The sequence below is a fragment of the Tachyglossus aculeatus genome, chromosome 1 (genome assembly GCF_015852505.1).
Source record: "Tachyglossus aculeatus isolate mTacAcu1 chromosome 1, mTacAcu1.pri, whole genome shotgun sequence".
Classification (NCBI taxonomy): domain Eukaryota; kingdom Metazoa; phylum Chordata; class Mammalia; order Monotremata; family Tachyglossidae; genus Tachyglossus; species Tachyglossus aculeatus.
The window spans coordinates 84,177,123-84,191,827 of NC_052066.1; the positions used below are offsets into that span (position 1 = coordinate 84,177,123).

The 14,705-nt window shown below is 51.8% G+C and overlaps 1 protein-coding gene across 1 annotated transcript; it reads right to left on the reverse strand.

Moving 5' to 3' along the window:
- Nucleotides 1–1,492: 1,492 nt before the first annotated feature.
- On the reverse strand, nt 1,493–5,271 carry FOXL2 (forkhead box L2). The gene has a single exon (XM_038747563.1). It carries the CDS (start codon nt 5,144–5,146, stop codon nt 4,049–4,051), a length of 1,098 nt encoding a protein of 365 aa, XP_038603491.1. The 5' UTR covers nt 5,147–5,271; the 3' UTR covers nt 1,493–4,048.
- Nucleotides 5,272–14,705: the final 9,434 nt, after the last annotated feature.

Consider the following 14,705-nt stretch of genomic DNA (forward strand, 5'->3'; position numbering starts at 1 on the left):
GTCTTGCCCAAGGTCCCACAGCAGACAAGTGGCGGAGGCAGGAGTAGAACCCATGCCCTCTGACTCCCAAGCCCGTGCCCTTTCCACTAAGCCACGCTGCTTCTCTACAGTGTGCTTCCCAGTTTCCCTCTGGGCCTCCCTGTAGGCTCTCCAGAACCCCCTGTGCGACTAAGAAAGGTGTCTGCCCACGGCCCGAGCCTGTTTCTTGGCACGTACTGCCGACAGATATCCCGAAGCAACGTGAGACCTGGGCAAGCCACTTAACTTCTCTTTGTCTCAGTTATCTCATCTATAAGATGGGGATGAAGACTGTGAGTCCCACGTGGGATAACCCAATTACCTTGTAGCTACCCCAGAGCTTAGAACAGTGCTCGGCATATAGTAAGGGCTTAACAAATACCGTTATTATTATTATTATTATTATTTAGCGGAGCCTACCAGCTGAGAGTCGGCCCCCATGGCTAAGGCGTTTGCACGGGGCCGGGCTGGGCCTGGAGGATCGGCACTTGAAAGAGCAGGATTCCCACCAAGCAGCGATCCCTGTTTTTCACTCCTTCCCGTTTTAGATCCAGGCAGGCTTGGTTGAGGGGATTGCCTCCCGGCCTTTCCCAAACCACTCGCATCTCGCACCCCAGAGCTCCCCGCACGCAGCAGAGATTTGGCCCATCAGATACGATCCCCCGGCTGCCCGGGACAGAAATATAATCCGAATTTTAAGCGTCGTCCTTTAAGGGGCCCCGTGGCTGCCGGTTCATGATTTATTCAGTCGTTAAAGAGGACACCCAGTTATCAGGAAAGGCCGGCAGGCCCACGGGGACAAAAAAAAAAAAAGGAATCGCTGTAGAGTCGATAATGCAGAAGTAATGCAATTAAAGGAATGAAAATCAAGCCCGTATTAATGCGTTTTTGCTCACATTTCATATTTGACTCAAACGTCTAGTACCAATGGGGGAACACCGGTCGGGATTCCTTATTTTAAGAGTCCCGGGAAAGAAAGAAGGGAAAAAAGGGGGATCAGATTTCTAGTATCAGCCACTTAGCCATTATCACTAGCCGTATACGTTCTCAAGCAGATCAGGTACGTACGATACAGAGACGTTTGGGGCTGTTTCATGCATGTAGATTGATACAAATGTTTGGGACTATTTGATAGAGACCCATAAATACACCTAGGTCCACACCTCTTTGCAAACATAGAGGCGGAACGCATACGTATCTTATTCGTGCTAAACTTCAAAAATGCACATGCGGCAAAAATACAGTCATGCAGGTTATGTTCTTTTCCCCACACATACTGGTCCTATCTGATCACGTTAAAAGGAATGCAAATCTCTTAAAAGAATGATACTAAAGAAGAATCTGTATGGCCTTCAACCAACATTGCAGTGCATTGTAGTCGAGGCAAATCAAACATAAAATGTTCCTAAACATCGTATTTTAGGAAAGCAAGAAGTGTTAAAGCACGCATGACAGAACAAATGTAAAACCATAGTTAAAGAAAAAACATTTTATTAAAGAATTTACAATGCTAGAAAATACAACAAAAGTGCTATAGTTCACTCTAGAAAAGTTGGTCCCCGAAATGGTACTAGGCAACACTATCTATGAATTTACACAAACATGAATACGATCGCTAGGACCTGGCCCCGAATAGTTATAACACTTCTGTTTTTCACATTACTCTATCCAAGGCTGGAGAAATCAAGATGGTTTGAGGAATTAAAAAAATAAAAAGAAGGTTGAGCAGTCCAAAGCAGTTAAGACCCAAAACAACAATCAACTACCAACGAATCCTTTTTTTGAGGGGGCCAGGGGCTTAGGTCAGAAGATGAAATTAATTTTTTACTCGCTTGGAGAAAGCCCGATTCCAAATCCGACTAGCAGCCGTCTTTCAGAATCCGAACCTCCCGTGCACCACTTTTTTTAGAGGCCTGCAGCGCTTCTCAAAATCTCACAGAATGGACGATTATATACATCACCCGCCCCCATTTTTTTCTACTCTAACAAACCCTAGTGCGACCACGCATCACACAGGTTTACCTGGTGGACTTTTTTAAAGAAAAAATATTGCCTTGGTTTGAAGGAACCGTCGTTCCTGCCGCAGAATCAAAGCAAGTCTCACGTCTCTCTCGGAAACCCCCGAGAGTCCTGCTCTGACAGAATATCGAAGAAGTGCAACCAACCACTCGCTGAGCCGTTTAGGACTATATACATACATATATCTGGGTATATGCATGTACACAGATTTATGGAGAATCTGATGTCTCCAGAGGGACGGCTGTCTCCAGAGAGACAGATTCACATGGGGAGAGGGGAAGGGTACTGTCTTAATAATGACGACATTTGTTAAGGTCTTACTATGTGCCAAGCACTCTGCCCCTCACTCCCTGAGTCCCTAGGTGCTGTCCCCCAAAGACCGGGGCAGAAAGACGCCCCGACTTGCGTCGTTTGGTCTGTTTGCTTTTGGGGAAGAGGAGGTCGGGAGGAGAGGAGGAAAGCCGAATCCGAATGTCAGGCTCTCTCTCTCTCCCCAGATGGGAGAAGAGGGGGGCCTCCTAGGGTATTTTTTTATGGTGGTTTTTATTTTCCGCGCTTACTATGTGCCAAACACTCTGCCCCTCACTCCCTGAGCTCCTTAGGTGCTGTCCCCCGAAGGCCGGGAAAGAAAGACGCCCCGACTTGTGTCGTTTGGTCTGTGTGCTTTTAGGGAAGAGGAGGTCGGGAGGAGAGGAGGGAAGCCGAATCCGAATGCCAGGCTCTCTCTCTCTCTCTCCAGATGGGAGAAGAGGGGGGCCTCCGAGGGTTTTTTGATGGTGGTTTTATTTTCCGCGCTTACTATGTGCCAAACACTCTGCCCCTCACTCCCTGAGCTCCCTAGGTGCTGTGCCCCAAAGACCTCGACTTGTGTCGTTTGGTCTGTTTGCTTTTAGGGAAGAGGAGGTCGGGAGGAGAGGAGGGAAGCCGAATCCCAATGCCAGGCTCTCTCTCTCCCCAGATGGGAGAAAAGGGGAGCCTCCGAGGGGTTTTTTTATGGTGGTTTTATTTTCCGCGCTTACTATGTGCCAAACACTCTGACCCTCACTCCCCGAGCTCCTTAGGTGCTGTCCCCCAAAGACCGGGAAAGAAAGACGCCCCGACTTGTGTCGTTTGGTCTGTTTGCTTTTAGGGAAGTGGAGGTCGGGAGGAGAGGAGGGAAGCCGAATCCGAATGCCAGGCTCTCTCTCTCTCTCCCCAGATGGGAGAAGAGGGGGGCCTCCGAGGGTTTTTTGATGGTGGTTTTATTTTCCGCGCTTACTATGTGCCAAACACTCTGACCCTCACTCCCCGAGCTCCTTAGGTGCTGTCTCCCAAAGACCAGGGCAGAAAGACGCCCCGACTTGTGTCGTTTGGCCTGTTTGCTTTTAGGGAAGAGGAGGTCGGGAGGAGAGGAGGCCGAATCCGAATGCCAGGCTCTCTCTCTCTCCCCAGATGGGAGAAGAGGGGGGCCTCCGAGGGTTTTTTGATGGTGGTTTTATTTTCCGCGCTTACTATGTGCCAAACACTCTGCCCCTCACTCCCTGAACTCCTTAGGTGCTGTCCCCCAAAGACGGGGGCAGAAAGACGCCCCGACTTGTGTCGTTTGGCCTGTTTGCTTTTAGGGAAGAGGAGGTCGGGAGGAGAGGAGGGAAGCCGAATCCGAATGCCAGGCTCTCTCTCTCTCCCCAGATGGGAGAAGAGGGGGGCCTCCGAGGGCTTTTTGGTGGTGGGTTTTTTTTTTTTTCCTGGAACCAAAGTGACAAAGGAGCATGCCAACCATTACACCCGCCCCCTCCTGCCCCCGCACACAGACCTTGAGACGATTTGCGGCCTCGCCCGTTTCTCAGCCCTGAACCACCGAGTCGGAGCGAACGTTGGAGCGGGGTTGGGTTGGGGGCCCTGCCCCCGGTTGGCACCGGGCCGTCCGAGCGGGGCAGCAGGGCAGAGGGGCCGCTCCGCGTTGTAGGGGGAGGGGGGCGAGGTCAGCGCGGGTGGGGGGTCGGGGAGAGGGGGAAAAAAAAGTCCCCGTCCGTCAGATGTCTATCCTGGAGTGCAAGGAGCCGTGTTTGCCCTCGTGGTCCCAGTAGGCACAGTGCATGACGGAGAGGTCCGGCTGGCGGGCACAGGCGAACTGGAGCCCGGCGGGGGCCGCCCCGTTGGCAGGGGAGGGGGCGGCCGAGGCCGGGGAAGGGGCGGCGGCGGGGCTGGCGGGGCTGAGCTGCGGGGCGGCCGGGTGGTGGTGGTGGGCATGGGGGTGGTGGTGGTGGTGGGCATGGGGGTGGTGGTGGGCATGGGGGTGCGGCGCGTGCCCCATGCCGTTGTAGGAGTTGACCACGGCCGGCAAGGCCATGCCCTGCACCCGCGGGTAGGGCCCGTAGGGCCCCGGGGCCGGGCCCAGCCCCTTGGCGTTGGCACCGGCCGCCTGGCAGGAGGCGTAGGGCACGGGCGCGGGGGGCTGCGCCAGGGGCCACGAGTTGTTGAGGAAGCCGGGCTGCAGGTACTTGGGCGGCCCCAGGTAGCCGTAGCCGTCGGCCCCGCCGCCCGGCGCCCCGGCGCCCACGGCGCCCACCGTGCCCACCGTGCCCACCACTCCCCCGAACAGCCCCTTGCCCGGCTGGAAGTGGGCCGGGGGCGGGCGGAAGGGGCGCTTCATCCGGCGGCGGCGGCGGTAGTTGCCCTTCTCGAACATGTCTTCGCAGGCCGGGTCCAGCGTCCAGTAGTTGCCCTTGCGCTCCCCGCCGCCCTCGCGGGGCACCTTGATGAAGCACTCGTTGAGGCTGAGGTTGTGGCGGATGCTGTTCTGCCAGCCCTTCTTGTTCTTCTCGTAGAAGGGGAACTTGCCGATGATGTACTGGTAGATCCCGGACAGGGTCAGCCGCTTCTCGGCGCTCTCGCGGATGGCCATGGCGATCAGGGCCACGTAGGAGTATGGGGGCTTCTGCGCCGGGTCCGGCTTCTCGGCCCCCCCGCCGCCGCCCCCGGCCCCGCCACCCGGGCTCCGACGGTCCTTGCCCTCCGCCTCCTTGACGACCAGGGCGGAGGAGGCGGCGGCGGAGGCGGCCGCGGCCGCGGCGTCCTGGCCCAGCCCGCCCACGGGGTCGTCGTCCTCCGGCTCCGGGTAGCTGGCCATGGCGGCCGGGAGCCCTGGGGGGCAGACGGGGGATGCCCAACCTGCCTGCCTGCCCACCCAGGCAGGGGCGGAGGGGGCCGGGCCCGGACTCTCTCCTCGCCCGGACACCTCTCTCCTCGCCCAGGACTGGCTCCTCTCCCTCGCTCTCTCTCCCTCTCTCTTTCTCTCTCTCTCTCTCTCTTTCTGTCTCTCCCAGGACTGGCTTCTCTCTCTCTCTCCCTCCCTCTCTCTCTCCCTCTCTCTCTCTCTCTTTCTCTCTCTCTCTCTCTCTTTCTCTCTCTCCCAGGACTGGCTTCTCTCTCCCTCTATTTCTCTCTCTCCCAGAACTGACTCCTCTCCCACTTTCTCTCTCTTTCTGTCTCTCTCTTGTCTCTGTCTCTCCCAGGACTGGCCTCCCTCCCTCCCTCCCTCTCTCTCTCTCTCTCTCTCTCTCTCTCTCTCTCTCTCTCTCTCCCCCCCCCCCCAGTACTGGCTCCTCTCCCGCTCTCCCTCTCTGTCTGTCTCTCCAAGGACTGGCTCCTATCTCTCTCTCTCTCTCTCTTTCTCTCTCTCCCTCTCTCTCTCCCTCTTTTAGTACTGACTCCTCTCCCGCTCTCTGTTTCTGTCTCTGTCTCTCCCAGGACTGGCCTCTCTCTCTCTCTCTCTCCCTCTCTCTCCCTCTCCCTCTTTTAGTACTGACTCCTCTCCCGCTCTCTGTTTCTGTCTCTGTCTCTCCCAGGACTGGCCTCTCTCTCTCTCTCTCTCTCTCTCTCTCTCTCTCTCTCTCTCTCTCTCTCTCTCTGTGTCTCTCTCCCTCTCTCTCGACTGGCTCCTCTCCCACTCTCTCCTTGGCCGAATCCCCTCTCCCGCTGGGGATTCGGAGCGGGGCGATTTTAGAAGATCAGTGTTCGGCCGGGAGCCGGGCCGCGGGCTCTCCTCCTGGGCATGGGGGCAGCCCTGTTGGATACGGTAGGATCCCAAGCCCCCGCTCTCCCTCCTCCTCCCCCTCTCCCAGCGAGTCTCCGCCTAGGCTGTTTTTTTTCCCCCCTGCCTCCCTCCGCTGGCCATTGGGCCCCCCGCCCGCCTCGGCGCCCCCCTCGCTTTCCCGAGCCGCCCTGGCTCGCCACTGCACCCAAGTCCTCGCTCTTTTCTCATTTAAGGGCTCCCGGAGAGTTCCGCTTTCGTCAGGAGCCCCTTCCCCTATAGCGGGGGAGCCAGCTGTACGATGTCGGGTTCATTTCTAAGTCACATTTCATAAATACACCCAGTCTGAAAAAGGCGAATGCCCCGGGGAGCTTGGGGTTCCTATACCAGGCCAGCGAGCGCGCGTGCACACACAAACACACACATGACACATCCTCACACCCCACCCCCACCCCTTTGCACATAGTAAGCGCTTAATAAATGTCGACATTATTATTATAAAGACTCCTATTTCTGTGCTCATTTCATTCCCTGCACGCAGATACAGACTTCTGCACCCGGAAAGGCAAGGATCAGCTCCATACCCATAAATAATCCCCCTTGTTGGGTAGGGACCGTCTCTATTTGTTGCCGAATTGTACTTCTCAAGCGCTGAGCACACAGTAAGCGCTTAATAAATACGATTGAATGAATGAATGAAATAACCGCCCCCTACTGAAATGATCGTCCCGAATTCGCCTGTGAAAGGTTGTCCCCCAAAAGTCGGTTTCTCTCCAGCTCTCCACCGGGGCTAAGGAATGTTCATTCATTCATTCATTCATTCATTCATTGAATCGTATTTATTGAGCGCTTACTGTGTGCAGAGCACTGTACTAAGCGCTTGGGAAGTACAATTCAGCAACATATAGAGACGGTCCCTACCCAACAGCGGGCTCACAGTCTAGAAGGGGGAGACAGACAACAAAACAAAACAAAACATATTAACAAAATAAAATAGAATAGTAAATATGTACAAGTAAAATCGAGTAATAAATATGTACAAACATATATACAGGTGCTGTGGGGAGGGGAAGGAGGTAAGGCGGGGGAATGGGGAGGCGGAGGGGGGGGAGGAAGTGTTGCCAATTTGTACTTCCCAAGCGCTTAGTACAGTGCTCTGCACACAGTAAGCGCTCAATAAATACGATTGATTGATTGATTGATTGATTAGGAAGGAGGGGGCTCAGTCTGGGATGTTCAGGTGGAGGGGGCCTGGGGGGGAGAAATCACTGATGCCCCAAGGTCAGCTTTGTTGGTATCGCGGGGTGCACCGATTACCCAGGGCCTGGAAGAGCTACCCACCGGAGATCATCATCATCAATCGTATTTATTGAGCGCTTACTATGTGCAGAGCACTGTACTAAGCGCTTGGGAAGTACAAATTGGCAACATATAGAGAGAGTCCCTACCCAACAGTGGGCTCACAGTCTTGGCGCAGGCCCCCGCCCGCTGTTTCTGGTGCGCTTAGTTGGCCAGGGGGCTTTGTCCGAGGTCTGGAGCAAAGAACGGAACTCGGGAACTTTTGGGAAGAACCAAATCCCCCCCCCCAAAGCCTGGGAAGTGATAATTACTAGGCTAAAGAGAAATAGTGTCTATTTGAAGTGATGTTGATTAGGATTCGGCGCGCGCACTGACCAAAGAAGGCTCTCACGTTTCCACCTCCAAACACCGATGCACAAACACACCCACAGACCATTTTGTGTTTGGAGGAGGATTTGGCTTTGTGACGGTATTACTGGATAGATTTCTGGTAAAGTTTCTAGATCACCGAAGCGGAGGAATGACTTCTCCAGCAAAGCAAGAACGCCGGGATCCAAGTTCTGTTGATTCCGACTTTCTGACTTTTCCCCGCAGAGGGTCCAGGGGTGCGGAGCGGTCGGGGTGGGGGGAGCAGCTTCTGAAGCCCTCAGCAGCTGCTGAGGAATGGGAACGGGATCCCACCGTGGGGGAGACCTTTCCTGGAAGGCTTCCAGAAGCCACACAAGGTTGAAACCCCGACTTGTCGGAGAGCTGGTTCTTTCACACCCACGGTCACCGGGTTAGGAACAACTGAAGGGAAAATCCTGTCCTACTTCCTAGGCCGGGGGGCACTTTAGGAGGTGATTGTAAGGCGAGATGGTCACCGAACGCTCCCTGGGGCGGGCGGGCGTCCCCGCATTGAAGAAATGGAGGTTGATTACATGTGTAACAATATAGCTCCAGTTGTAGATCCGGGAAGATAAGCAAAGTTTACTCCAATTTGTCACACGAAACAATGCAAAGCGTTGGACGGAATTCGGATGCTTATTTTGAAAATAGGAAGCTCTCCCCTGTCCCCCACCCCAAAACACACACACACACACACACACACACCTTCTCTTTCTCTCTCCCACTCCTGCCCTACGCTTACAGGGATCACCCAAAGATGGAGCGGTACCTTGTCCTAGCAGGATCCGCCTCGGTCAGAAGGGAAAAGCATGTGGATTTGTGAAATGTCTTTGGCGGAGTTGTTAGAAACACCCAGAACCCCGGCGTCCGGGGGCCGAAGGGCTCCCAGACCCCCAGAGGGTCAGGGAGAAGCCTCTCTTCGGGCCCTCTGAAGCGAAAAGTAAAGAAAAAAGGAGGGGGAACGGCCGCCGAAACATTGTTTATTTGTTTAGGGGTTGCCGCGAGTCGCCGTGTTTACTTTGGAGAAGCCAATTACGGGACAGTTCTTCTGGAATTCTCAAAAAGGCATGAAGCTTTCCTGTTCATACCCGACCTGCCGACCTAATTCTTTTCTCCCGCCTGTAACCTCGACTTCCTAAAGCCGCGCGCCGGTGTCCTTGCAGTGCTCTCAGGAATTCCCTCCTCCCAGAGCCCCCTCTCCACCTCCACCTCCCCCTAAGACACTTTTCAGAATATTTTTGCAAACTGACCGGGGACGTTCTGGCGACAAGGAACGAGAACGCTTTGGATTAATGAGCTTCCAAGCCGTCGGCCGGGAGAAATGGCCTGTTCTCAGCGTTGGAAAACAGCTGGATTGTGTGGAGCCCTGAGCCCGGAGAAGCAGGAGGATCCTGGGCTCACTTTCTCAAATAAAAAAAAAAAAAGAGGAAAAAAAAGGCCAAAGGCTGTTTAATTTCAGAGGAGTTTGCCCGCGCCCTCTTTTCTTCTGACCACCCATGCTGGCCCGGCTCTCTTCCTTCCTCACAGGCATTTCCGCAGCCAAAGACCGTGCAGGTGTAGCAGCATTGTCGGATGTGTCATCACCTTCTCCGAATTCCAGTCTCCTCTCCCTCCCCTTCCCCATTTAGCCCTTAAAATGGACACACACACACACACACACACACACACACACACACACACACACACATACACCCCCCACCCCGCAAGGATTCTCTTGGATAGGAAGCCCGGCTCTCCCAGGTATTTATAATCATGGTATTTGTTAAGCGCTTACTATGTGCCAAGCGCTGTTCTAATCTCTGAGGTAGATACGAGGTTATCAGGTTGTCACACGTGGGGCTCACAGTCTTCATCCCCATTTGACAGATGAGGCAACTGAGGCGCAGAGAAGTGAAAAGACTTGCCCAAGGCCAAACAGCTGATAAATGGCGGAGCCAGGATTTCTTTCTGACACCCTCCAGGAAATAAACCTGTAGAGACTTGGACATTAAGGTGGGGGTAAGGGGGTGGGGGTGTTAGACTTTGAGGGGCTCAATTCGTGTGTGTGTGTGTGTGTGTGTGTGTATGTGTCTGTGCGCGCCAGCGTGTTTGGCCTTGGAGGGTGGGAATGTGGAAAACCGGAATTTTAGTTCAGCTGAAAGGCCGCTCAGGATTCCTGCCTTTCCCCTGAGCTATCTTTGAGGTGTGGGAGGATCCCGGGGGCGGTGGAGGGGCGACCCCCCCCTCCATAGAGGACTCATTCGTTCGGCATTGGAATGGAGTGTTTCCCGGGGGCCAGGAACCGAGAGCCATACGACTAAGATGCTCCGAAGCGGATAATAATAATAATGATGGCATTTGTTAAGCGCTTACTGTGGGCAAATCACTGTTCTAAGCGCTGGATGGCAGTCAAAGGGGATTTGGGTGACTCGGGAAGGAAATTCGGCAACCCTAAGCACCATCCCAGGCTGGAAAAGGGATCATGGCCCAGCTGGCTTGACGGTTTTGGGGGCAGCTTTTCCAAATGCGGGACCCGCTCCATCCGCTCCAAACCCAGTACACCCAGAAATCCGGGTGGGCGATCTCCTGTTTTAAGGGAGCTTAGTCTTGCAGTAGAACCAGTAGGCTTGAAGTGGGGGTCGAACCCCATTTCGGCCTTCAGCTCCATCCCACGGGAGTTAACTACCCCACTCCACGCAGTAGGAATTTTCTCTCCATCAGGCAGCATTTAAGAAGAAATGAAAAAGGGAAACGATTTTATGTTACGTGAAAAGCTCACATTTCGGGCATTTGGATCTCTTTCGGTGACTAAAGACTGGAGCATGTTTTGTTTTGTTTTATTTTTCTGACAGGAAAGGAACTGCTTTTTCATTTGAGTGTGAGAGTAGTATCACAAATAGACTATTAGATGGACACGAACTTCTCATGACATATTTTCGGGATACTTTGTGATCAATTTTATCTTCTAATTCATACATTCACAATAGCGAGAGGGCTTTCCCTACTTCAGCTAGCTAGAAATTCATTGTTATTTCTTTCTTCTCTCTCTCTCTCTCTCTCTCTCTCTCCTGAAAAAAGAGGAAGTTATACGAATACTAAGCACAAATAGATGCTGGAAATCCTGACCCTACACTGCTTGCTTAAAGCAGGATATTCAACATCGAATCTGATTCGCTAAACCTGGATTCCCATTCCTATGGGGAAGTTCAAATAGAAGTGCGAATGAATCGACTGCAGCGTGGATGTATTGGCAATAAAAAAATATTTTTTTGGCCCAGGATGAATACAACCCATAGGTCAGAACCGTTCAAATATCATCCAATAAACAAAATAGTCTAAGTAAGACGCAACCGTGAAAAAAAATAGTAAAATACATTAGAAGCCGTTTCAAACAGACTAGATAAATGTCAACCCTCTTTAGAAGGGCAAAGGAACTCTTCCTTCAGGGACATAGCCTAATAATGACCTTCTCCCTCTTAGACATGATTTTTAAGCATTCGCGCTTTATTAGATATAAACGAATGTAAAATATGTCTGCGTCTAAACGAAGGGTGGCAATAAAGAGTGCAACGAGAGAAAAAAAAATTAGTGTCTTCCATATGACGCCCAGAAAAAAAGAATACAAAGCTTAAGGATAGGGATGGGAAGATCTACCAAACACCTCCGGCCCATTACGTTTTCTGAGAGGAAAAGGTTTAGAGGCGCCGTGTTCTAACCCCTCTGGACACGCTTCTTTAGCTCCAAGAGGAAACGTGCCAAACCCACGGCAACTGGGATACGGTGTGAAGCCCTGGAGAGGATGGTTCCTCTCCGATGGGGTCAAATAGCTGTTAGGAGGCTAGGAGGCTCTGTCCTGGAGGGACAGTACAAAATAGCCACTCAAGGGATCGGTTTCTCTATTCACACTCCTCTCTTTGGGGCTTCACCGTTTATTAGACTAAATTAATAACACACACACACACACACACACACACGTACACAACACAGCACACACTGCCCATTTTTTAATCAAATGCCGTTGTGGCTATCTGATTGGAAGAGATCAGTCTTTGTTCTAATACCGAAGAAAGGAGAACAGTGCACATGGCTTTCTACATTAGAGATGCGGGCATGGCGATGCACACACGTTTATTCCATAAAAAAAGCACAGCTGTGGGTGGGAAGAAGGTTTGCGGGGGAAGGGAAGCAGGGGTCCCTCTCCTCATCTTCTCTGAAAGTGGTAAGCAAAGTTATAAGCCCTGATTCGGAGGGACGGCTCCCAAAAGCGAGCTGGTCCTCGGGGCTCGGGCGAGAGCGCAGGGGGAAAGTTTCCTTCATCAGCCCCCGGCCTCGGCCAGACCCCGAGCCCCTAGGGCAGATTGCACTTTCCTGAGGGCATGGAGGTTTCTTTCTTTCTTTTCTTTTAAAAGCGTAAATTTTTCTTTTCATACCCTCCCTAATTCAGGAAAGTCCCTTCCAACCCCAAACTCTGCCCATCCAGCCCGGACCCCATCAGCACGGAGTTCCAGAGCGGGAACAGTTCCGACTCAAGTTCGGCCTCAGAAGGCTGGCTCGGGTTTTAGTCCCAGGGAAATGGTGAGAGAGACAGAGAGAGACAGACAGACAGACAGAAGTACAATCCACACCTCTCCCCAGCCTCCAGGAAAATGTAAGGCTCACCCGAACCCCACTCTCAGGCAGCCGAAGAGGCACAGAACTGTCCTCTGTAGTGATTAGTCTATCTGTCTCTGTCTCTCTCTCCCCACCCTTTCTCCCTTCCTCCCTCTCTTCCTTCTTTCCTTCCTTCCTCCCTTCTACCTTCCTTCTTTCCTCCCTTCCTTCCTATTTATTGAGCACCTCCTGTGTCTGGAGAAGTGTACTAAGCGCTTGGGAGAGTACAATATAACAATAAACAGACATATTCCCTGTCTACAATGAGTTTACAGTCTAGGGGGGAGACAGACATAATATAAATACATTACATATATGTACTGAAGTGCTATGGGCGGAGAGATAGACAAGATCAAAGTACAGTGAAAAGGTCAGCATTAGAGGAGCTAAGTATGTGGGCTGGGTTGCAGTACGAGAGTAGTGAGGTAAGGTAGGAGGAGGCAAGGTGAATGAGTGATTTAAAGCCAATGGTGAGGAGTCTTTTTTTGATGCAGAAGGGGATGGGCAACTATTGGAGTTTCTCGAGAAGTGGGGAAGTGTCCTGAAGGTTTTTATAGAAAAATGATCTGGGCAGCAAAGTGAAGTGTGGACTGGAGTGGGGAAGAGACAGGATGCTGGCAGATCAGCAAGGAGGGGGATACAGTAATCAAGGCCAAAGAGGATATGTGATTGGATTAATGTGGTAGCAGTTTGGTTGGAGAGGAAAGGACAGTTTTAAGTGTTGTTGTGAAGGTGCAACTGACAGAATTTAGTGATGGACTGAATATGTGGGTTGAATGAGAGAGGAGTTAAGGATATCACCAATGTTAAGGGCTTGTGAGATAGAAAGGATGGTGGTGCCATCTACAGTGATGGGAAAGTCGGGAGGTGGACAGGGTTTGGGACGGAAGATAAGAAGTTTTGTTATGGAAATGTTAAACTTGAGGTGATGGGAGGACAACCAAGTAGAGATGTCTTGAAGGCAGGAGGAAATATGAGACTGCAGAGAGGGAGAGAGAGCAGGGCTGGAGATGTAGTTTTGGGTATCATCCTCATAGAGGTGACAGTTGAAGCCGTGGAAGTGAATGAGTTCTCCAAGGAAGTGGGTGTAGATAGAGAATGCAAGGTTACCCAGAACCAAACCTCAAAGGATACCCACATTTAAGAGGTGGGAGACAGACAAGGAGACCATGAAGGAAACTGAGAATGAATGGCCAGAGACAAGAGAATGGTCAGTGAGCCCAGGTTGGATAATGTTTCCACAAGGGGTGGTCCATTCATTCAATAGTATTTATTTTGTGCTTACTGTGTGCATAGCACTGTACTAAGCAATTAGCACTGTACTACAGTGTCGAAGACAGCTGAAAGGTTGAGGTGGATAGGATGGAGTAGAGGCCATTGTTTTTGGCAAAAAGGAGATCATTGGTGACCTTTGAGAGGGGAGTTTCTGTGGAGTGAATAATAACTATGGTATTTGTTAAGCGCTTACCATGTGCCAAGCACTCTTCTAAGTGCTGAGTGTGAAGAGGATGAAATCATGGAAACCTCACTCTAGGGTGACCCCCTTTCTAGGCACCCCAAGGAAGGAGCCCAAGCCTTCTATGTCACTGACTGAGCAAGAAAAACTTTGGTGGGTTGGTGAGAATCTCAATCCTGGACAGAGGCTCTAAACAAGTGACCCAGTAGCCACCCACATGGCGGCTGCTCACCAAATCTAGCGAGGCTGCCACCAAAACAGTGCCGGGTAGGAAAATGAGAAAATGGGGTTTGAGTCCTCTAGACTGTAAACTCCTTGAGGACAGGGAATGTACCTACCAACTCTGGTACATTGCACTCTCCGAAGCGGTTAGTGCAATGCTCTGCACATGGTCAGCGCTCAATAAGTACCTCTGATTGATTATGAGTCTGTGGAAAGGCCTGGTTCAGGCTGTGAGCAGACAACAGAATGAGTCTGCTCATGAATAGAAGGGAGATAATAGTTATCTACCCCTGGACACTATGAAAACTAAAAGTAAAATGAACCAATTTTCTTTGAATAGCATGACCTGCTTAGAATCAAGTCAGGACAAGGTGACATTTTGGGGTGCCTTTCAGCTAGAGGACCCTTTAAATGTGGGGAAAAAATGGTTCCCACTGTTCACATAGTGCCCTGCCATGACCCTGACTCTGCCTCATTCTCCCTGGGTGGTTACTTTAGATTCTGGTACCAAGCCCAGTTCCAGCAGTCAGAATCAATCAATCAATCAAATTTATTGAGCACTTTGTGCAGAGCACTGTACTAAGTGCTTGGGAAGTACAAGTTGGCAACATATAGAGACAGTCCCTACCCAACAGTGGGCTCACAGTCTAAAAGAAAGGATTA

Bases quoted from the DNA above. Each gene is read 5' to 3' on its own strand.
- FOXL2 (XM_038747563.1), bottom strand. From the start codon at position 5,146: ATGGCCAGCTACCCGGAGCCGGAGGACGACGACCCCGTGGGCGGGCTG.